At 48.5% G+C, this 21,418-nt stretch overlaps 1 protein-coding gene and 1 long non-coding RNA gene across 3 annotated transcripts in view; one reads left to right on the top strand and one right to left on the bottom strand.

The window, feature by feature from the left end:
• The window catches only part of LOC139267019 (guanine nucleotide-binding protein G(I)/G(S)/G(O) subunit gamma-4), a 38,095-nt gene extending 30,534 nt beyond the window's left edge, over positions 1–7,561 (top strand). Inside the window, exon 3 of the mRNA XM_070884657.1 lies at positions 6,583–7,561. Within this exon, the coding sequence (XP_070740758.1) occupies positions 6,583–6,711 (129 nt within the window). The 3' untranslated portion in view covers positions 6,712–7,561. The remainder of the gene's footprint in view (positions 1–6,582) is intronic.
• Positions 1–21,418, bottom strand: part of LOC139267022 (uncharacterized) — a 161,770-nt gene that overhangs the window by 133,521 nt on the left and 6,831 nt on the right. The window contains exons 2-3 of one of the 2 annotated variants that reach the window (XR_011593811.1): positions 20,839–20,948; positions 19,472–19,706 (exon numbers count right to left, since the gene is read on the bottom strand). This is a non-coding gene — a long non-coding RNA (uncharacterized lncRNA). Of the gene's footprint in view, positions 1–19,471; positions 19,707–20,838; positions 20,949–21,418 lie in introns of those variants that run through there. The other variant, XR_011593812.1, reaches the window with a different exon arrangement.

The following is a 21,418-nucleotide window of genomic DNA, read 5'->3' as shown; positions in this document are numbered from 1 at the left end:
TGACCTCTGTCTCCTCGAATGGAACGAGTGGCGTTGAAGTATACGAGGTTGTTTATGTTCTGAATTACTAGCTACAGGCTGGCCCAGCTCTCTGGGCTAAGCAAAAATATTGGCAGCAATTGGGTTGGCTGTATTCCTGGAGGTTTGATCACATGACCTCCTGCCTCCAACTGCCCCGCCCAGTTAGAAAGCCTCCCCCCCCCCCCCCTCCCCTCATCTCCAATATTTTATAATTAATAAACAATGGTGTTCAAAGAAAATGTCGGGGGGAAACAATTTTTTTGATGCCCCTATAATTTTTCTCCTGGGTTTTTGTGGACAGCAGTGTTCAAGAGAATAATCTTTAATTTCGGGAGACTCCAGCACAAGCCTGGAGGGTTGCCAGCCCTAACACCAGCTAGCGATTTAAAAAAACAGGGTTGAATGCAAAGCAGAGGAGCGCCAGTGACTCACAGGGTTCTTTCCGCGTCTCATTTGGATGGTAATGACACAGCACTTAATGATATATTACTCATTAACATCATATTTTACACTAGGCGATGGCTGCATGTAGACATTTTAATATAATGGTACACCCACCAGGCAATTGAGCAGGGAGCGAAAATAATCTCAAAAAGATGAAACCACTTCAGAACACTTCCTCATTAACCCTTCCTGGCTTTGAAAAAAAAAAGACAGTCTTTGGTTCTTGTGGCTAAATAAAGAGATTGTACAGTCAGCTCTTGGCTTTGCAATTTTGAAATTCTCTAAAAATAGTAAACAAATTAATGAGACGCTTTCACACTGCCAGAAATCGGCACTGCCTGTGATGGTTGCGTGACACCCCCTTCCAGGCGCTGGCTACCTTTGCTTTGCTCCCATTAGAAGCTGACAGACTTATTATAAGATGACAATGGGGCTCGGAACATGGTGGTTGCAAATGGGGGCTTGGAACATGCAGCACAAAAAGCTGCATCCTCTCAGGGAAACGAGTGGCATGATGGTTTTGACGAGAAGGTTCGTCTGCTGTCACTGAAGCTGCCAGCATAATTATAGAGGAGCTCCCAGGGATTCACGCAGGCTTTTTATCTACATTCCCTCTCCTTTCCGAACTGCAGAGACTCTGACAGGACATCTAGAAATCACATTTACCGTGCATTACATTTATTTTTAACTGCCGGGGCAAAAGCAAAATATATTTTTGGTTTGATGTTGCCCGACAGATTAACCTGCTCCACCTCACACTGTCAGGGCGGCATTTCACACATTGGCTCCTGGAATGGCAACGCTTCAAATTTCAAATGCTCATCCTCGTGTTCAGATCCAACTATGGCCTCGCCCTTCCCTGCAACCCTACAACAATCCCTGCAACCCTCCGAAATCTTGCGCAATGCCGATTTCCTCCACCACACCATTGGCGGCCGTGCCTTCAGCTACTGAGGCCCTAAACACTGGAATTCTCTCCCTAAACCTCTCCGCCCCTCTTGCCTTCTTTTTAAGACGCTCCTTAGGACCTACCTCTTTGACCAACCTTTTGTTCACCTGAGCTAGTATCTCCTTATGAGGCTCAGTATCAATTTGTATCTGATTATGCTCCTGTAACATTTTACTACGTTAAAGGCGCTATATAAATGCACATTGTTTATGACTTTGTAAAATGATTATTAAAATGAAATGCAGTGTGCCGATAGCTAAAAAGGCACAGAAATAATCGCCGGACTCTCTCTCTAGGTCAGAATGCCTTGTATATTTTTGAGCAAATGCTCAAAAGGAAATTGTGGGTTGATAAGAGCATGCAGAGATAGATCGTGCCTGCCCCGATTTATGAAACTGATGTTGTCATCTTTCTGCTAGTTTGTTCGAGGCCCTTGGTTCCCTCCACCTTCAATGGGGGAACTGTCTGGGCTGCAGAAATGGTTGATTCGCTCCTCGGTCCTTGTGTGCGGCTCTACGTGAGCAGATCAGATAGCTTTCACAGTGAGGAAAAGAGTCATACAGCACAGAAGGAGGCCATTCGGCCCATCGTGCCTGTGCCGGCTCTTTGAAAGAGCGATCCAATTAGTCCCACTCCCCCCTGCTCTTTCCCTGTAGCTCTGCAAATTTCTCTCCTTCAAGTATTTATCCAGTTCCCTTTTGAAAGTTACTATTGGATCCGATTTGACCATCCTTTCAGACAGCGCCATCCAGATCATCGTAACTCACTGTAAATAAAATTCTCATCTCCCCCTGGTTCTTTTATCAATTACCTTAAATCTGTCCTCTGGTTACCGACCCCTCTGCCACTGGAAAGTTTCTTGATTTTAAACATCTCTATTAGATCTCCCTTTAACCTTCTCTGCTGTAGGGAGAACAATCCCAGCTTCTCTAGTCTCTCCACATAGTTATCTCGTAAGTCTCTCATCCCAGGTATAATTCTAGTAAATGCCCTCCAAATTCTCTTCAAGGCTCTGACATCCTTCCTAAAGTGTGGTACCCAGAATTGGACACACTATTCCAGATGAGGCCTAACCAGTGTTTTACATAAATTCCTTGCTTTTGTACTCTCTGGGCTGGATTTTCGGTTGGAGGCATTTTCAGGCGATAATAGCGGCAGGGTGGTAAAGTTTGCACCAGAAATGGTTTGTGTCTGCAGTCACAAAATTCATCAGCTGGACCCCGAGGCGCCAGGCCAGCTGAGCAACTGAAAATCTGTTGCTGAAGAGCCGGCCTCGGAACGCCCCAAGAGAGGCTTCCCTGGAAAAACAAAATTGAACTCTGGATTGCCGACTTCCCAAGACCCGCGGTAAGATCAAACGGAGTAGGACACACGCTCCCCTCGACAGGCCAGTTCAAAAGCATATTTTTACCAACAGTTTGTCAAAATCGGCATAAAACCGCACAGAAACATTCCCAATACCCACGTAAAGATAAATCTCAAAAATTACACAAACACGCTTACCTCATATAGTCATTCCTTCCCTCACCACCGTCGGAACAGCTCGGACTGCCTGCTTTCCCAGGCGGTCCCACTATGGGGCGCTCTGGAGCCCGCTCGAGACAAATTTCACCACGCTGTCGCACCCGGAGGCATTGCACTCCGGCTCGACGCACTCGGGCGGTACTGCTCAGCGCCCCTGCAAAACCACCACCGCTGGCCGCCCAGCCGCAACTCATTTGCATACCCATTACCGCCCCTCCGGGGCGTCAATAGAAACGCAAACCCTACGAAAATCCAGCCCCAAATCTCTATTTATAAAGATTAGAATACCATATTCTTTTTTAACATTCTTCTCAACTTGTTCTGCCACCTTCAAAGATTTCTGTATGTGAACCTCCAGGTCTCTCTGTTCCTGCACCCACTTTAAAATATATTTTATTTAGGTTGCCTTTCCTAATTTTTCTATCCAAAATGCATCACTTCATACTTCTCTGCATTAAATTTCGGAGTGATTATGTGCACGAACATTTTTGTGACCTTCTGTGCATGCGCGTGCTGGACCCGCCCCTTTTTGCGTATGCGCACATGATCAGGCCGCCATGCACAGTATGCTATGAGGAAGCGGGAAGTGGGGCCGAACCATCTTGTCGATCTTGGAGCTGTTGCAATTGCTGCCCGAGCCTGGGCCTGCTACAGGGGCTTTGGGTTATCTTTCAAAAATCAATTACTATACGAAAGGAGCCTCCAGGACTTTTGCCTAGAATATCGCTGTGATTATCTACATGAACATTTTTGCAGCCTTCTGAGGGAGAGAGGGGTAGAGAAAGTCAGAGATAGAGAGAGAGACTAGGGGAGTGTGAGTGAGAGAGTGGGGTAGAAAGACTGGGGCAGAATGAGGGGAAGGAAGAAAATTGGGAGAGAGACAGAATGAGGGGGGGGCAGAGAGAGCGAGCGAGAGTGGAGGGCAGAGAGAGTGAGCGAGAGGGGGGGCAGAGAGAGAGAGAAGGGGGGGCAGAGAGAGTGAGCGAGGGGGGGGGCAGAGAGAGTGAGCGAGAGGGGGGGGCAGAGAGAGTGAGCAAGAGGGGGGGGCAGAGAGCGCGAGCGAGGGCAGAGAGAGCGAGCAAGGAGGGGGGGCAGAGAGAGCTGGGGGGGGGGCAGAGAGAGCTAGAGGGGGGGGCAGAGAGAGTGAGCGAGGGTGGGGAGCCAGAGTGAGCGAGCGAGAGGGGGGGGCCAGAGAGAGCGAGCGAGGGGGGGGGGCAGAGAGAGAGAGCGAGCGAGGGGGGGGGGGGGCAGAGAGAGCGAGGGGGGGGCAGAGAGAGAGAGCGAGCGAGGGGGGGGCAGAGAGAGCGAGCAAGGAGGGGGGCAGAGAGAGCGAGGGGGGGGGCAGAGAGAGTGAGCGAGGGGGGGGGCAGAGAGAGCGAGCGAGATGGGGGGGGGCAGAGAGAGCGAGCGAGGGGGGGGCAGAGAGAGCGAGCGAGATGGGGGGGGCAGAGAGAGAGAGAGAGAGAGCAAGCGAGATGGGGGGGCAGAGAGAGCGAACGAGGGGGGGGGGGGGCAGAGAGAGCGAGCGAGAGGAGGGGGGCAGAGAGAGCGAACGGGGGGGGGGGGGCAGAGAGAGCGAGCGAGAGGAGGGGGGCAGAGAGAGCGAACGAGGGGGGGGGGGGCAGAGAGAGCGAGCGAGATGGGGAGGCAGAGAGAGCGAACGAGGGGGGGGGGGGCAGAGAGAGCGAGCGAGAGGAGGGGGGCAGAGAGAGCGAACGAGGGGGGGGCAGAGAGAGCGAGCGAGGGGGGGCCAGAGAGAGCAAGCGAGATGGGGGGGCAGAGAGAGCGAACGAGGGGGGGGGGGGGGCAGAGAGAGCGAGCGAGAGGAGGGGGGCAGAGAGAGCGAGCGAGAGGGGGGAGCCAGAGAGAGCGAGCGAGAGGGGGGGGGGCCAGAGAGAGTGAGCGAGGGGGGGGGGCAGAGAGAGCGAGCGAGATGAGGGGCAGAGAGAGCGAACGAGGGGGGGGAGCCAGAGAGAGCGAGCGAGAGGGGGGGCAGAGAGAGTGAGCGAGAGGGGGGGGGCAGAGAGAGCGAGCGAGAGGGGGGGGGCAGAGAGAGCAAGCGAGGGGGGTGCAGACTCAGAGCGGGGGGGAGGGGGGGAGTCAGAGTCAGAGCAGGAGAGGGGGGTCAGAGAGAGCAGGGGAGGGGGATCAGAGAGAGCAGGGGAGGGGGGGTCAGAGAGAGCAGGGGAGGGGGGGTCAGAGAGAGCGGGGAAGGGGGGGGTCAGAGAGAGCGGGGAAGGGGGGGGTCAGAGAGTGGGGCAGTGGAGAGCGAGAGGGGGCAGCGAGAGCGGGCGAGAGGGGGGCAGCGAGAGCGGGCAAGGAGGGCAACGTGAGCAGGTGAGAGGGGGGCAGCGAGAGCGGGCGAGAGAGTAGGGGAGAGAGACTAGAAGGAGGCAGAGAAAGAGAGGGGCGGGGGAAGAGGGGATTGGAAGGGAGAGTGGGAGAGGAGGTCAGGGACTCAGTGGAGGGGGGTGGGGATGGGGGAAGAACGTGATCCAGGTCTAAAGGGTGCCACTGAGAGAGAGAACGTGATCCAGATGGTAAGACGGATCACGTTCTTCCAACCCCACCCCCTACACCTGGTTGATTTCTCGGAAAGCTCAGTAGGTTTGTGGCAAGTGGCATCATTGGACTGGACGAAATCCAGAAGTCACGATACTGTCACTATTCACTTCATACCCAATAAACCTGTTAACAATCCATGACCCACATACAATGCCCCAGCTATGGTGCGAGTGGGGGGGGAGGAGGTCAAGAACTTGAGCAGGGGAGGTTGTCAGGAACTCGGGCAGCGGAAGGACAGGAACTCTGGGGGAGATGGTCAGGACCTTGGGCCGTGGGGGGGGGGGGGCGGGGGAATGTCAAAAGCTTGGGGAGATATGGTCAGAAATTTGGGTTGTGGAGGGAAGGTAAGGCACTTGAGCGGTGGGAGATGGGGGCAGGAACATGTTTGGGGGGGAGGGGGGGTGAGAGAGATCAACCAATGAGAGTGAGCCCTTTCTGTTCCAAGTGAGCTCTGTCAGTCAGTCGGCAGTCAGAATGGCTCGAATTACACTTTGCAAAGTCACTGATTACATAGGCTGGGCGGTTCTAATTACACATTCCAGAGAAACTGCTGGGTGTGTCTTATCCTCCAAGGGGACCAATCAGCAATCAGGCTTGTGATGAAGGGGACCCAAACAGAGCTTTAGATGTTGCAAACTAACGCGGTCATTAAATTGCATCTGCCATGTGAGTGCTCATTTCACCAGCTTGTCTATGTCCCCCTGAAGTCTGGTACTATCCTTCCTTCTCACTGGATTTCCACTACCCTTGGTGTGAAAGAGTGCTTCCTGACATCACCCCTGAAAGCTTTGCTCTAATTTTAAGGTTATGCCCCTTTGTTCTGGACTCCCCCACCAGAGGAATATTTCTTTATATCTTTATATAAACACACTGATCAGATCACCCTTCAAACTTCAACACTCAAGGGAACACGAGCCAAGTTTATGCCCTCATAATTTAACCCTTTAAGCCTCAGTCTAGTTACATAAACAATATGAGGTGCAGTAATATGGGAACTGTTCAGCCAGGGTTCTCTTCCTCCCACACATCACTCGGGTAAAACCACTGTTAACCGCTGGTCTTTCTTTGGCACGCTCTAGGTGTCAAAGGCATCAGCCGACCTGATGGCTTACTGCGACGCTCACCTCAGGGACGACCCACTCATCGCCCCACTGCCAGCCTCGGAGAACCCCTTCAGGGAGAAGAAGTTCTTCTGCGTCATCCTCTGACAACGCGCGGCGATGCGGCGATGTGTCCAAACGAAAGACTGCAGGCGTCGGGAGTGTCACTTGTGCATGCTGTAATTATTGCTCCAATTCTAGGGGAATGAACTGTACTGAGTGTTTTATGTTGATCATAGTTATGACGGCACAGACTTGTGTCAGTTGCACAATCACAAAAGGATTTAACGGTAATTTAATTTTTTTAAGACAATATAGGTATATAGATGACTTTTTCTAACTAGACCGTTTCATGTTTTGTATGTTAAATATAAAATGTTAAAAGCACAATCGGCTGGTGACAATAGGAGGGAGTGGCTTCAGAGGGAAGATAAGTACGCCATTCTATTTTTAATGATTGTACATTTACCCAGTCGCAACAGTATTGAATGTGCATGTAAAAAAGCATGCATGTAAAGAAAGTGCAGGTTAAGAAACCAAACTACAATTCAGGAACAAAAATAACTTGTTTTTATAGAAAACCATATTTTGCTCTCGGAAGGTAAATCTAATGTATCCTGACTAATCTGACCACGGTATTGAAATGCTTCTTTATCTAATAATATTGCTGGAGTTAACACGATAATATACAGGTGCAACGTCCAGAATCTGAACTCCGAAAACTGGAATTGTTGGAAAACCGGACATTTTGCGCATTGTAGATGGAGTCCTCTGGAATTATTGACTGAAAACCGGATTTTTTGAGGCGGCCAAGATGGTGACATCGGGCAGCGAGGGACGAGGAAACCGGTAAAAAGCTCAGCGTCGGGGGGTTGCGGGCGGCGAGGAGTGGAGGATCGGCGGGAATCGTTGAGCGGAGGAGAGTTGTGAATCGCCGAGGAGCGGAAGATCGGCGGGAATTGGCGAGCAGCAAAGTCCGAAATCCGGCAAAACCCAAAATCCAGCACAGATTCGATCCTGAGGATTCTGGATTTTAGACTATTGATTTTCTTGCCTGAAATCCGGAAAAACCCTAAAACCGGCATGGACTCGGTCCTGAGGATTCCAGATTTCGGACGTTGTACCTGTATGTATATCAAACAGATACAACATTGGGGTACGAATGGATGTCCAAAATCTTAGTTGTACTTAACATAGAATTTACAGCACAAACAGGCCATTTGGCCTAACAGGTCTATTTAGGTGTTTATGTTCCACACCAGCCGCCTCCCACCCCTCTTCATCTCACCCTGACAACATATCCTTCTATTCCCTGCTCCCTCATATAATTATCCAGCTTCCCCTTAAAAGGATGTACGCTATTCGCTTCAACCACTCCATGTGGTAGTGAGTTCCACATTCTCACCACTCTCTGGGTAAAGAAATTGCTCCTGAATTCCCCATTGGGTTTATCAGTGACAATCTTGTCTTTACGGCTCCTAGTTTTGGTCTCCCCCCACAAGTGGAAACATTTTCTCTCCAGCCTATGCAGTCTTTCCTGATACTTAAAAAGCTTGCAGACCTGAAGGAATCAAACTGTGCCCAACCTTGCTGTCATATTTGACTCCGAAATGAGCTTCCGACCTCATGTCTGTGCCAACAATAAAACTGCCTATTTCCACCTCCGTAACACCAGGTCATCCAAAACTCTGCTGCCCTTATCCTAACTCGCACCAAGTCCTGTTCACCCATCACCCCAGTACTCCTACATTGGCTCCCGGTTAAGCAATGCCTCGGTTTTAAAATTCTCAACCTTGTTTACAAATCCCTTAAAGGCCTCGCCCCTCCCTAACTCTTTAATAGCCTCCGGCCCTACAACCCTCCGAAATATTTGCGCTCTTCCAATTCTGGTCTCCAACAGTCCCGATTTTAATCACTCTACCATTGGTGGCCGTGCCTTCACTTGTCAAGGCCCTAAACTCTGGAATTCCCTCCCTAAATCTCTCCAACTCTTTAAGACGCTCCTTAAAACCTACCTTGTTGACCAAGCTAATATCTCATGTGGCTTGGTGTAAAATTTAGTTTGATTTACACTCCTGTGAAGCGCCTTGGAATGTTTTACTACATTAAAGGCGTTATATAAACACAAGTTATTGTTGTTGATGTTACGAATTATCTGAACCAAGGATGGAGCTTGGCAAGGCTCCTCACTGAATGGGATGTAGGCTTGCAGTTGGATAAGGTTGATATGATTGTGTTATTGAGAGGATCTGTGTCACGGTTGGGACCTCACAGGAGAACAGGGTGCAGCAAAACTACAATTTCGGCGAGATGATCTCCGATGATTTCTGCCCAGTGCTTTAAGGTACGGAAATTATTCTAGGAGTGAGGAAAACTTGAAAGCTCAGGAATGCTGAAGTCGAGTCAGTTATCACAGTTTTCATCAATGATAGAATAAATTCTGTTTTCCACAGTTACTGAGTATTATATCTCTCACATGTATAACAAATAACATAAGAATTTCATTTGAATGTGAATTATTGTTGACGAGTTTATAAGGGTGGGGTTGTCGTCAGTGAAGAAGCTACCACCTAGTGAACACTCAAATCAAATAGAACGTGCTTCACAACTGCCTGTGAGTGAGGAGCACAGAACTGAAAAAAGCACGACTGGTGTACAGAGAAATGGACGACTGCTGTACATGCTGAAGCTGTACAGTGCTCCGGTTATGATACCACAATATGAGGTGGCCATTCAGACATTCAAGGCACTGCAGAGAGAAGCAACAAGGCTGACCCTTGGTGTTTAAAATAAACACAGATGAGGGAGGCCATTGGACCCATCTTCATCGAGGAAAATACTTGGCTCATCACATTCTCTAACTGTATCTTGAGTGAGTCTTCACACCGAGTCACGCAGGAAGCTATTAGGACTGGTGACCAAAAGCTAGGTTAAAGAAGTAGGTTTTAAGGAGTAGCTTAGAGAGGTGGGTAAACGGAGGTTTAAGGAGGGAATTCCAGAGCTTAGAGCCTAGACAGCTGAAAACACGGCCGCTTTCATAGCAACACATTGCTATTAGGAACTAGTTTCATTAGCAAAGGTTTAACAGTCGCACTACACATTACCAGTTCATCCACCAGGCTCACAACCACATGTCTCATCGTGGATCCCCAAAACCAATTGGCTGGGGTTTTATTGAGTCTTGTGAACATCACGTGACTGGCTAAGCCATTCCCAATTCAATAGCTCTACCAACCTGTGAGCATACTCACAGATGCATACATTACAGCCGCCAATGGGGAATGGACAAGAGGCCAGAACTGTAGGAATGCAGAGTTCTTGGCGGTTCGTAGAGCTGGAGGTTACAGTGATAGGAAGGGGCGAGGCCATGGAGGGATTTGGACACAAGGATGAGAATTTGAAATTCAAGAGTTGTGAATGGCAAGCTTAGGACAAGATGTTGGGAAGAGTTCCTTTACATGGAGGGTGATTCACAGCTAGAACAGGTTGAGGTCAGGATGCTGGACTCGTCTAAGAAACACCTGGATACCGTAATGGGGAGATAGATGGGCTAGTATTCTGCAAGCAGGAAATCTAATGGGTTGTGGGACCTCCTTCAACCAAACTGGTCTTGTGAAGTCTTTTTCATCTAAAATGAATAGGAATACATCAAACATATGATAATAACCAGAAATGTACATCTTTCAGTTCTTCATCACAATCGCTCTGTGTATCTGAATGTCAAATATAAATTTATTAAAAATTAATTTCAATGTTTAACTTTTGATGTGGTGATCGTGCACTCTGCATAGTCATGTCTCGAAGTTCAGCGCTCAGCACGTCTCACATTATACAAAATCAATCAGCATTGGCTCAGTCTCCCTTTGATATATTTCAGCTTTGTTTTACACCATTTCATTCAACTCTTTTTTTGAATATTTTTGAAAATCTGCTTAAAAGAGAAATGTAGTTTGCCGAATTGGCACCTGCTCCCGTTATAACAGGGAGATAGATATCTGTACAGTTATCAGTGTCTCTTGGCCACGTCATGTTTCTGTGTTGTTGGTGTTTAAAACCAGAGGCCTGGGAACAGACATCTTGGGGGTGAAATCTCTTTTTTTAATGAGAAACACAAAATGGCGCAATAGGGTTGCCAACCTTCCAGGATTGTTCCTGGAGTTGCCAGGTGAAAAAAAGCATAGGACATTAAAATAGAATTGTGTTTTTTCATCGTTTTCTTTGAAAACCTATTAGTTCTAAAAAATGTTGGAGATGAGGGAAAGAAGATTGTTTGAATGGACAGAAGCGGTTGGAGGAGGGAGGCCTGTGATGAATCCTCCAGGAATATGTCCAACCAGTGTTAGCAAGCTCTGGTAACAAGGCCTTGAAATGTGCCAGTTCTGAAAATTGTTTGTGGGTCATTGGTTACTGAGGAAAAAAAGTGAATTTTTAAAATTCATTCACAGGTTGTAGGTATTGCCAGCAAAGCCGGCATTTATTGCCCATCCTTAATTGCCCTTGAGGTGGTGGTTGTGAGCCACGTTCTTGAATACAACTGAGTTTGTCCTCCTGTTTTTCATTAAATGTGGGACCACTTGCATAAAACTACTCTTTCGTGAGTGGGCAAAAATTTGGCAGATGGAGTATAATGTTGGAAGGTGTGAGGCCATGCACTTTGGCAGAAAAAATCAAAGAGCAAGTTATTATTTAAATGGAGAAAGATTGCAAAGTGCTGCAGTACAGCGGGACTTGGGGGTCCTTGTGTAAGAAACACAAAAGGATAGTATGCAGGTACAGCAAGTGATCAGGAAGGCCAATGGTATCTTGGCCTTTATTGCAAAGGGGATGGAGTATAAAAGCAGGGAAGTCTTGCTACAGCTATATAAGGTATTGGTGAGGCCACACCTGGAATACTGCGAGCAGTTTTGTTTTCCATATTTACGAAAGGATATAATTGTTTTGAAGGCAGTTCAGAGAAGGTTCACTAGGTTGATTCCGGGGATGAGGGAGTTGACTTATGAGGAAAGGTTGAGTAGGTTGGCCCTCTACTCATTGGAATTCAGAAGAATGAGAGGTGATCTTATCGAAACGTATAAGATTATGAGAGGGCTTGACAAGGTGGATGCAGAGAGGATGTTTCCACTGATAGCATGATCTTAGAATAAGGGGCCGCCCATTTAAAACAGATGATGAGAAATTTCTTCTCAGAGGATTGTAAATCTGTGAAATTCGCTGCCTCAGAGCTGTGGAAGCTGACTTTGGAGAGGAAAGGGAGGTTGGAGATGGGGCGGTAGTTTGCAAGGACAAGGGTTGGTTTTTTGAGGAGAGGGGTGATGACGGCAGATTTGAAGGAGAGGGGGACAGTACCTGAGGAGAGAGAACCGTTAACAATGTCAGCTAACATAGGAGCCAGAAAAGGAAATCGGGTGTTTGGGTGATGAATAGGGCAGCAGTTTGGTGGGAATTGGGTCAAGGGAGCATCAAATGCTAGCACAAGTCTTTTACACGGGTTATACAATACAAGCAGCTTGTTGGAACATAAAATGTTTCTGGCTTTCTCAAAAGCATTTGCTTGTTTTTTTTCCCCATACCCAGTTCTCACCTTTACGCAATAACACATGTAGGGGCTCTAAGAGGGTGCTTAACCCCGGTAGGAAGTTACCAAAATAGTTGAGACGTCCCAGGAACGACTGCAGTTCCGTGACGTTCTGTGGCCTGGGCACGTTTCTGATAGCCTCTGTCTTGACGTCTGTGGGCCAAATGCCATCCGCCGCGATCTTTCTCCCCAAAAACTCCACTTCTGTTGCCATGAAGACGCATTTAGACCTCTTCAGCCGCAGCCCTACGTGATCCAGTCGCAGGAGGACCTCCTCCAGGTTTTGTAGGTGCTCAGCGGTGTCCCGACCCGTGACCAATATGTCGTCCTGAAAAACCACCGTGCGTGGTACCGACTTGAGTAGGCTCTCCATGTTTCTCTGGAAGATTGCTGCAGCTGACCGAATTCCAAACGGGCATCTGTTATAGATGAAGAGTCCCTTGTGCGTCTTGATGCAGGTGAGGCCCTTCGAAGACTCCTCCAGCTCCTGCGTCATGTAGGTCGAAGTCAGGTCGAGCTTGGTGAGCATCTTGCCTCCTGCCAGCGTCGCAAATAGGTCGTCTGCCTGAGGTAGCGGGTATTGGTCCTGTAGCGAGAAATGATTAATAGTTACTTTATAATCGCCGCAAATCCTGACCGTGTCATCACTTTTGAGTACTGGAACAATCGGGCTGACCTACTCGTTGAATTTCACTGGGGAGATGATGCCCTCGCATTGCAGCCTGTCCAGCTCGATTTCCACTCTCTCCCTCATCATGTGAGGTACCGCTCGCGCCTTGTGGTGAATGGGTCGTGCCTCTGGGACCAAATGGATCCGCACCTTCGTCTCAGAAAAGTTTCCAATACCTGGCTCAAAAAGGGAAGGAAATTTGTTGAGAACCTGGGTACATGAGGCCTCATCGACATGTGATAGCGCTCGATGTCATCCCAGTTCCAGCGTATTTTGCCTAGCCAGCTCCTTCCAAGCAGTGTGGGGCCATTGCCCGGGACAATCCAGAGTGGCAGTTCGTGCACCGTGCCCTCGTAGGTGACCTTGACTATGGCGCTGCCCAGGACAGTGATAAGCTCTTTGGTGTACGTTCTCAGTTTCATGTGGATGGGGCTCAGGGCTGGTCTGAGTGCCTTGTTGCACCACAGTCTCTCAAAAATCTTTTTAGTCAAGATGGATTAGCTAGCGCCAGTGTCCAGTTCCATGGCTACGGGTAAGCCATTCAATTTTATGTTGATCATTATGGGTGGACATTTCGTCGAAAATGTGTGCACCCCGTGTACTTCAGCATCTGCCTCCTCTCTCTGAGGCTCGAAGTTGCTTTGATCCACCATGGACCGATTTTCCTCTGCCACGTGGTGATTAGCAGGTTTTGCAGAGCTTGCAGCTCGTTGGAGGTGCCCCATTGTTCCACAGCTCTTGCAAACATACCCTTTGAAGCGGCATGAATAGGCTGAATGGAAGCCTCCACAACGCCAACAAGGTATGAATTGCCTTGCATTCATCATTTGTTGCGGACTCTGAGTCACCTGGGTCACCTGTGGCCTGCTGGCAGGTGCAGACTCATGGTTTCTGCCCTGTACATTTCTGCTCACAAACACAGTTCCAGTTAATTTATGAACATTGCTAGCACTTGTGTGCTGAGAGATTTATTTGGTGTTATCACTGGTGAACATAAACGCCTGTGCTATCGCAATGGCCATACTGAGGGTCGGTGTCTCTACAGTCAGAAGTTTTCGTAGGATGGTCTCGTGGCCAATGTCCAGTACAAAAAAGTCTCTGAGCATTTGCTCCAGGTAGCCATCAAACTCACATTGTCCTGCAAGTCGCCTTAGATCGGCGACGTAGCTCGCCACTTCCTGACCTTCAGATCGCTGGCATGTGTAGAACCGATACCTCGCCATCAGCACGCTCTCACTCGGGTTAAGATGCTCCCAAACATAGCTTCTCATACGACTTATCTGTGGGTTTCACCGGAGCAAGAAGAGTATTCATGAGGCTGTAGGTCGGTGCCCCACAGACCGTGAGGAGGACCACTCCTTTTTGCAGCGCTTCCTTCTCCGTCCAGCTCCTTGGCTACAAAGTACCGGTCTAGCCGTTCGACATAGGCTTCCCAGTCCTCACCCTCTGAGAACTTCTCCAGGATGCCCACAGTTTGCTGCAACTTTGCGTTGGATTCGTATACTCGTCGCCAGTTATTGTGTTCCTTACACAGAGAGGTTAAAGTACAGTTACCTCAGTCTTTATTAAGACACTCCAGAGTCTGGAACAGGTCTTAGAGGCCGACTTATATATAGTGCTGGGATAAGAACTTATAAGAACATAAGAATTAGGAACAGGAGTAGGCCATCTAGCCCCTCGAGCCTGCTCCGCCATTCAATAAGATCATGGCTGATCTGGTCGTGGACTCAGCTCCACTTACCCGCCCTCTCCCCGTAACCCTTAATTCCCTTATTGGTTAAAAATCTATCTATCTTTGACTTGAAAACATTCAATGAGCTAGCCTCAACTGCTTCCATGGGCAGAGAATTCCACAGATTCACAACCCTCTGGAAGAAGAAATTCTTTCTCAACTTGGTTTTAAATTGGCTCCTCCGTATTTTGAGGCTGTGCCCCCTAGTTCTCGTCTCCCTACCAGTGGAAACAACCTCTCTGCCTCTATCTTGTCTATCCCTTTCATGATTTTAAATGTTTCTATAAGATCACCCCTCATCCTTCTGAACTCCAACGAGTAAAGACCCAGTCTACTCAATCTATCATCATAAGGTAACCACCTCATTTCTGGAATCAGCCTAGTGAATCGTCTCTGTACCCCTTCCAAAGCTAGTATATCCTTCCTTAAGTAAGGTGACCAAAACTGCACGCAGTACTCCAGGTGCGGCCTTACCAATACCTTATACAGTTGCAGCAAGACCTCCCTGCTTTTGTACTCCATCCCTCTCGCATGAAGGCCAACATTCCATTTGCCTTCCTGATTACCTGCTGCACCTGCAAACTAACCTTTTGGGATTCATGCACAAGGACCCCCAGGTCCCTCTGCACCACAGCATGTTGTAATTTCTCCCCATTCAAATAATATTCCCTTTTACTGTTTTTTTTCCCAAGGTGGATGACCTCACACTTTCCGACATTGTATTCCATCTGCCAAACCTTAGCCCATTCGCTTAACCTATCCAAATCTCCTTGAAGCCTCTCTGTGTCCTCTACACAACCCGCTTTCCCACTAATCTTAGTGTCATCTGCAAATTTTGTTGCACTACACTCTGTCCCCTCTTCTAGATCATCTATGTATATTGTAAACAGTTGTGGTCCCAGCACTGATCCCCGTGGCACACCACTAACCACTGATTTCCAACCCGAAAAGGACCCATTTATCCCGACTCTCTGCTTTCTGTTCGCCAACCAATTCTCTATCCATGCTAATACATTTCCTCTGACTCCGCGTACCTTTATCTTCTGCAGTAACCTTTTGTGTGACACCTTATCGAATGCTTTTTGGAAATCTAAATACACCACATCCATCGGTACACCTCTATCCACCATGCTCGTTGTATCCTCAAAGAATTCCAGTAAGTTAGTTAAACATGATTTCCCTTTCATGAATCCATGCTGCGTCTGCTTGATTGCACTATTCCTATCTAGATGTCCCGCTATTTCTTCCTTAATAGTTTCAAGCATTTTCCCCACTACAGATGTTAAACTAACCGGCCTATAGTTACCTGCCTTTTGCCTGCCCCCTTTTTTAAACAGAGGTGTTACATTAGCTGCTTTCCAATCCGCTGGTACCTCCCCAGAGTCCAGAGAATTTTGGTAGATTATAACGAATGCATCTGCTATAACTTCCGCCATCTCTTTTAATACCCTGGGATGCATTTCATCAGGACCAGGGGACTTGTCTATCTTCAGTCCCATTAGCCTGTCCAGCACTACCCCCCTAAGTGATAGTGATTGTCTCAAGGTCCTCCCTTCCCACATTCCTGTGGCCTGCAAATTTTGGCATGGTTTTTGTGTCTTCCACTGTGAAGACCGAAGCAAAATAATTGTTTAAGGTCTCAGCCATTTCCACATTTCCCATTATTAAATCCCCCTTTTCATCTTCTAAGGGACCAACTTTTACTTTAGTCACTCTTTTCCGTTTTATATATCTGTAAAAGCTTTTACTAACTGTTTTTAATGTTTTGCGCAAGTTTACCTTCGTATTCTACCTTCCCTTTCTTTATTGCTTTTTTAGACATTCTTTGCTGTTGCTTAAAATTTTTCCAGTCCTCTAGTTTCCCACTAACCTTGGACACCTTATATGCATTGGTCTTTGATTTGATACTTTCCTTTATTTTCTTGCTTATCCACGGCTGGTTATCCTTTCTCTTACCGCCCTTCTTTTTCACTGGAATATATTTTTGTTGCGCACTATGAAAGAGCTCCTTTAAAAGTCCTCCACTGTTCCTCAATTGTGCCACCGTTTAGTCCTTGTTTCCAGTCTACTTTAGCCAACTCTGCCCTCATCCCACTGTAGTCCCCTTTGTTTAAGCATAGTACGCTCGTTTCTGACACAACTTCTTCATCCTCAATCTGCATTACAAATTCAACCATATTGTGATCACTCATTCCGAGAGGATCTTTTACAAGGAGATCGTTTATTTTTCCTGTCTCATTACACAGGACCAAATCTAAGATGGCTTGCTCTCTTGTAGGTTCTGTTACATACTGTTCTAAGAAACAATCCCGTATGCATTCTATGAATTCCTCCTCCAGGCTACCCCGTGCGATTTGATTTGACCAATCGATATGTAGGTTAAAATCCCCCATGACTACTGCCGTTCCTTTTTCACATGCCTCCATTATTCCCTTGATTATTGCCCGCCCCACCGTGAAGTTATTATTTGGGGGCCTATAAACTACGCCGACCAGTGACTTTTTCCCCTTACTATCTCTAATCTCCACCCACAATGATTCAACATTTTGTTCATTGGAGCCAATATCATCCCTCACAACTACCCTGATATCATCTTTTATTAACAGAGCTACCCCACCTCCTTTCCCTTCTTGCCTATCTTTCTGAATCGTCAGATACCCCTGTATGTTTAATTCCCAGTCTTGGCCACCCTGCAACCATGTTTCTGTAATGGCCACCAAATCATACCCATTTGTAATGATTTGTGCTGTCAACTCATTTACTTTATTTCGAATGCTGCGTGCATTTAGGTAGAGTGTTTTCATCCTACTTTTTAAACCATGATTTTTTAGTTTTGACCTCTCCTGCAGCCCTTTTATATTCAGTGGCCCTTTTTGTTTCTTGCCTTTGGTTTCTCTGCCCTCCACTTTTACTCATCTCTTTTCTGTCTTTTGTTTTTGTCTCCTTTTTGTTTCCCTCTGTCTCCCTGTATTGGTTCCCATCCCCCTGCCATATTAGTTTAACTCCTCCCCAACAGCACTAGCAAACACTCCCCCTAGGACATTGGTTCCGGTCCTGCCCAAGTGCAGACCGTCCAGTTTGTACTGGTCCCACCTCCCCCAGAACCTGTTCCAATGCCCCACGAATTTGAATCCCTCCCTGCTGTACAACTGCTCAAGCCACATATTCATCTGTGCTATCCTATGATTCCTACTCTGACTAGCACGTGGCACTGGTAGCAATCCCGAGATTACTACTTTTGAGGTCCTACTTTTTAATTTAGCTCCTAGCTCCTTAAATTCGTCTCGTAGGACCTCATCCCTTTTTTTAACCTATGTCGTTGGTACAAATATGCACCACGACAACTGGCTGTTCTCCCTTCCTTTTTAGAATGTCCTGCACTCGCTCGGAGACATCCTTGACCCTTGCACCAGGGAGGCAACATACCATCCTGGAGTCTCAGTTGCGGCCGCAGAAACGCCTATCTATTCCCCTTATGATTGAATCCCCTATCACTCTCACTCTCCCACTCTTTTTCATGCCCTCCTGTACAACAGAGCCAGCCACGAACTTGGCTGCTGCTGCTCTCCCCTGATGAGTCATCTCCCTCAACAGCACTCAGAGCAGTGTATCTGTTTTGCAGGGGGATGACCAAATGGGACCCCTGCACTACCTTCTTTGTACTACTCTTCCTGCTGGTCTTCCATTCCCTAGCTGGCTGTGGATCCTTCTCATGCGGTAAGACCAACTCACTACACGTGCCACTTATGTCATTCTCAGCATCGTGGATGCTCCAGAGTGAATCCACCCTCAGCTCCAATTCCACAACGCGGTCTGTCAGGAGATGGAGGTGGATACATTTCTCACACACGTAGTCGTCAGGGACACCGGAAGTGTCCCTGAGTTCCCACATGGTACAGGAGGAGCATAACACGTGACCAAGCTCTCCTGCCATGCTTTAACCCTTAGATGCACTTAAATTGGTAACAACAATGTTACAGTTTACTTACCGATATAAAAAATAAAAAGAAAAGCTACTCACCAATCACCAGCCAATCACTTACCCCCTTGGCTGTGACGTCACCTTTTGATTCCTTTCTACTTCTTTTTTGCCTTCTCTTCCCGCTGCAGCTGCACCGGTACGCCTTTTATAGGCCGCTCCGACACTGCTCCCGCCTCTCACCAACTGCCGCTGCCTGTGGAACACCCGCTGGGCCTTTTATAGGCCGCTCCGACACTGCTCCCGCCTCTCACCAACTGCCACTGCCTGTGGAACACCCGCTGGGCCTTTTATAGGCCGCTCCGACACTGCTCCCGCCTCTCGCCAACTGCCGCTGCCTGTGGAACACCCGCTGGGCCTTTTATAGGCCGCTCCGACGCTGCTCCCGCCTCTCGCCAACTGCCGCTGCCTGTGGAACACCCGCTGGGCCTTTTATAGGCCGCTCCGACGCTGCTCCCGCCTCTCGCCAACTGCCGCTGCCTGTGGAACACCCGCTGGGCCTTTTATAGGCCGCTCCGACACTGCTCCCGCCTCTCACCAACTGCCGCTGCCTGTGGAACACCCGCTGGGCCTTTTATAGGCCGCTCCGACACTGCTCCCGCCTCTCGCCAACTGCCGCTGCCTGTGGAACACCCGCTGGGCCTTTTATAGGCCGCTCCGACGCTGCTCCCGCCTCTCGCCAACTGCCGCTGCCTGTGGAACACCCGCTGGGCCTTTTATAGGCCGCTCCGACACTGCTCCCGCCTCTCACCAACTGCCGCTGCCTGTGGAACACCCGCTGGGCCTTTTATAGGCCGCTCCGACACTGCTCCCGCCTCTCACCAACTGCCGCTGCCTGTGGAACACCCGCTGGGCCTTTTATAGGCCGCTCCGACGCTGCTCCCGCCTCTCGCCAACTGCTGCTGCCTGTGGAACACCCGCTGGGCCTTTTATAGGCCGCTCCGACGCTGCTCCCGCCTCTCACCGACTGCCGCTGCCTGTGGAACACCTGCTGGGCCTTTTATAGGCCGCTCCGACACTGCTCCCGCCTCTCACCAACTGCCGCTGCCTGTGGAACACCCGCTGGGCCTTTTATAGGCCGCTCCGACGCTGCTCCCGCCTCTCGCCAACTGCCGCTGATCCCTTGGGACTTCAGGGGATGCGCTCCCTGGTGGCGGAACATGGGAGTGCATGCTTTACAGATACACAACAAAAATGAATCCAAAAAAGGCACAATTGTTTCAACCAGAAGTGACATTTTTCGGGGTTACTGTGGGGCTCAATCCCGACCAGCATAAGATTGACGTGACTCAGCATTTACCCTTGCCCGCATGCGGAACTGCACTTCGTTCCTTCTTGGGTCTGGTGGGACACCAACACTCATTTATTTCCAGATTTGCGGTGCTGGCCAAACCCTTGTATGAACTGTTAAAGGGCGAAGAGGACACTATGGCCTGTGACTGGACAACCGAACATATCATGGCTGTTTCCCTCCTCAAGACTGCCGTTATGCAAGCCACATGCCTGATAAGTCCTGACCGAGACAAGCCTTTCCACCTGGAGGTGGTCCACAGACCAGAGTCTTGCTGCCGTTCTGTGCCAAGAGCTATATAATAAACTTATGCCAACTGCGTACACCTCTCACATGGTGATTGGCGTGGAGAAGAATTACACCGCATGTGAGCGACATCTGCTCACCACTTTTTGGGTGGTTAAAGACTTTACATTCATTACCTGATTAAACAAACTGATTAACTATAGTCCCCAAACTCCTTTCAATCTTCTACTTAAACCAGGGGACACTTTGGTCTCCTCCGCTCGACTCAGTCATTGGACTCTTCTGTTAACTCAGAGAGATTTGGAAATAATGCCAAAGCAGACAACTCTACTACCCGAGTTCCTACTGTGCGAGGGGGGAAGTCACGAATGCCCCCTTCCACCACTGCATTCCACTAAGTCAGGCCCAGGACATCTATATTGATGGATCATCCCATCACCGGGATGGAAAGCCCCTTACTGGCCGTGCGGTAGTTCTGCCTCATCAAAGACTCACGTATAAATGCATTCCCCACTCCGCCCAATATGCTGAAGTTGCAGCCCTGGTGACAGCGATCCAAATTACTCATGAGATACTTGTTAATATCTGGTCAGATAGTACTTATGCGATTAACACTTTGCTATCTTTACCGCTGTATGCTTCGAATAGTTATCGTACTTCTGATGGTAAAACTTTGCTCCATGCAGACCTTTAAATTCACGTTCAGCCCCTGTTTATGTTGTTAAGCTGAAGTCCCACTCACGTTCTAACACCATCTTGATCCATTCATCTCCCATTGCTCCATCCGATTGGTTCTTAATTGATTCCAGGGTTTTCTCTCCATGCAGGAGTCCATTCCAAGTCTCCATCACGCTGTGTGAAGAATTTCCAGATATCAGTGCTAAAATTACTTTTTACCAATTTGAGCCTGTGTTCCCTTGTCCTACTCCCTCAGTTTAAAGATTGACCCTTTCCATTCCCTTAACTATCTTATATCCTTCTATAGAATCACCTCTCGGGCGCCTCCTTTCCAGGCTGAATGGCCCAAGTTTCTCTAGTGTTTCCTCATATCACCCTGATACTGGGGATTAGCCTCGTGGCATTCCTCTGCACTGCTTCCAGACTTTGTATCTCAGTGGCCAGAACTGAACCTGGTACACAAGATGTGGTCCGGCCAGAGCATGTAGACTTTTAAAAACATGAAACACAGTTAATAAGAAGTGACTGAGACTTTCCTCAAACTATACATTTCCCTTTTTAAGAGTCGGGATAAATGGGTCATTTCACGTTGGCAAACTGTAACTAGTGGGGTGCCACAGGGATCAGTGCTGGGGCCTCAACTA

This window comes from Pristiophorus japonicus, chromosome 7 (assembly GCF_044704955.1).
Source record: "Pristiophorus japonicus isolate sPriJap1 chromosome 7, sPriJap1.hap1, whole genome shotgun sequence".
Classification (NCBI taxonomy): domain Eukaryota; kingdom Metazoa; phylum Chordata; class Chondrichthyes; family Pristiophoridae; genus Pristiophorus; species Pristiophorus japonicus.
Note: the sequence above shows the minus strand (reverse complement) of the source record. Positions and strands in the feature narration are given on the sequence as shown.